Here is a 1,719-nt window from a genome sequence, read left to right on the forward strand (position 1 = left end):
TCGGGCAGCTTGCGGATGAGGCGAGAGGGCTCCTGGGAGTCGGGTCCCAGGGGGAATATGCGGTCGTAGGTGGAGCTGGACTCCTGCTCGCTGGAGGAGGTGGAGCGGTTGTGGTTGAACATGCTGGATTCGCTGGGCAGGGAGAGGCTGACGGTCATTTCATCATCCAGCATCCTCCGCGATGCCTGAGAGAGGGGTGCGAGGGAGGAGAGAGCTGGGACAGGGTGACCCTGCCGCACCGGTGGGATGGGGGTCTCCTGTGCTCCATGGCACCATGGCCATGCCCAACCCCGAGCCCCCTCTCTGGTGCCCTGTCCCAGGGTTGCAGCACCCGCCTGGGGAGGACGTTTGTCCTCATGTGTGTGTGTCCCCTTCTATTGTCTGCCTCTACGGAGAAGTGTTTGGCTCCAACACCTGTGACTGCCCTTGGTTATCCAGGGGCTGCAGTGAGACCCCCTCGGGCTCCTCTTCCCCAGCCCAGCTTCAGGACAGAGGGATGGACAAGCAGGCAGGTCCCAAAGTTACCGTCCTGCTCAGCTAAATCCCCTTGCTTGGGAGGTGGGTGCAAATCACAGCCTTCCCGAGGAGAGGACAGGAGCATGGAGCCTGCTTTCCCCATGCTGAGCTCCCAGAAGAATCATAGAATCATAGAATCATGGAATGGTTTGGGTTGGAAGGGACCTTAAAGACCATCTAGTTCCAACCTCCCTGCCATGGGCAGGGACACCTTCCACTAGACCAGGTTGCTCAAAGCCACATCCAGCCTGGCCTTGAAGACAGCCAGGGATGGGGCATCCACAACATCTCTGGGCAGAACCTGCCTAGGATGAGCCCCGGAGCACCTTGTGCTTGCCCACCTTCTCCAGCATCTTCTGCCAGAACTGCCGCCACAGTATGATGACGATGATGGCCACCAGGATGAAGATGATGGCCACCAGGCACCCGATCAGGATGCGTGTGTTGCTGTCATCTACCTTCAGCGTGGGGTCTGGTAGGAGAAGAGGACAGCAAGAACCAGTCATGCTGGGGTGTGGGCAGAGCCCCAGCCCCCTTTCCTCCATCAGATGGGGCAGAGGTCCCCAGAGCATCCCCCCACCGAGCTCAGGACAACACGTTTTTTGATGCCGTACCATAAGTGGTGGGGACCATGGGTACCTCAGGGGGGGCCACCGAGTTGTTGTACATGGCTGCGTCTGGCAAGCAAGCAGAGGAGAGCGTCAGGGTGGGGGGTGTGGGTGCCGCACAGCTGCAGTCACTCCCGGAAATCTCACCCCAGGGGGGTTGGTCCCCACGGGGCTGGTGGCAGCGGCTACCTGACTGGAAGGTGATCTCGCTGAACATCATCCAGGCGTCGGCAAAGTGATACTGGCACTTGATGGCACTGGCCATGCGGTGGAGCAGAGGCACAGTGACGAAGCGGGCGCTGGGGTTCACGTCGTCCAGCACCAGCACCGAGGAGACGGCGTTGGGCTCCCACTCGCTGGCGTCGGCGCGGAAGTAGCACTGCACCTCCTTGAAGATCTTCACCCCTTTGGCGAACATGTTGTTGCAGTGGACCTGTGGGGCAGCCCATCAGCATGGCCGTGGTGGGGAGCAGGGATAGGGGATGGAGGGGAGAGTGCAGACCTTCATGGCGGTGAAGTTCCTGATGCGGTCGAACTCGAAAGTGATCTCCACGTAGCCACCGGCCGTGCTCTCATTGCGCCAGCCCACGTAGTC

General features: G+C 60.6%; 1 protein-coding gene across 1 annotated transcript in view; it reads right to left on the bottom strand.

Annotated features, from left to right (window-relative positions):
• Positions 1-1,719, bottom strand: part of LOC104514037 (discoidin domain-containing receptor 2-like) — a gene marked incomplete at its 5' end in the record, with an annotated part of 8,128 nt that overhangs the window by 3,093 nt on the left and 3,316 nt on the right. Inside the window, 5 exon segments of the mRNA XM_010157573.1 lie at positions 1-185; positions 858-988; positions 1,131-1,193; positions 1,314-1,557; positions 1,627-1,719. The exon segment at positions 1,627-1,719 is cut by the window's right edge and continues 28 nt beyond it. Coding sequence (XP_010155875.1) covers positions 1-185; positions 858-988; positions 1,131-1,193; positions 1,314-1,557; positions 1,627-1,719 — 716 coding nt within the window.

Source organism: Eurypyga helias, unplaced genomic scaffold (genome assembly GCF_000690775.1).
Source record: "Eurypyga helias isolate BGI_N326 unplaced genomic scaffold, ASM69077v1 scaffold19958, whole genome shotgun sequence".
In the NCBI taxonomy this organism is placed as follows: domain Eukaryota; kingdom Metazoa; phylum Chordata; class Aves; order Eurypygiformes; family Eurypygidae; genus Eurypyga; species Eurypyga helias.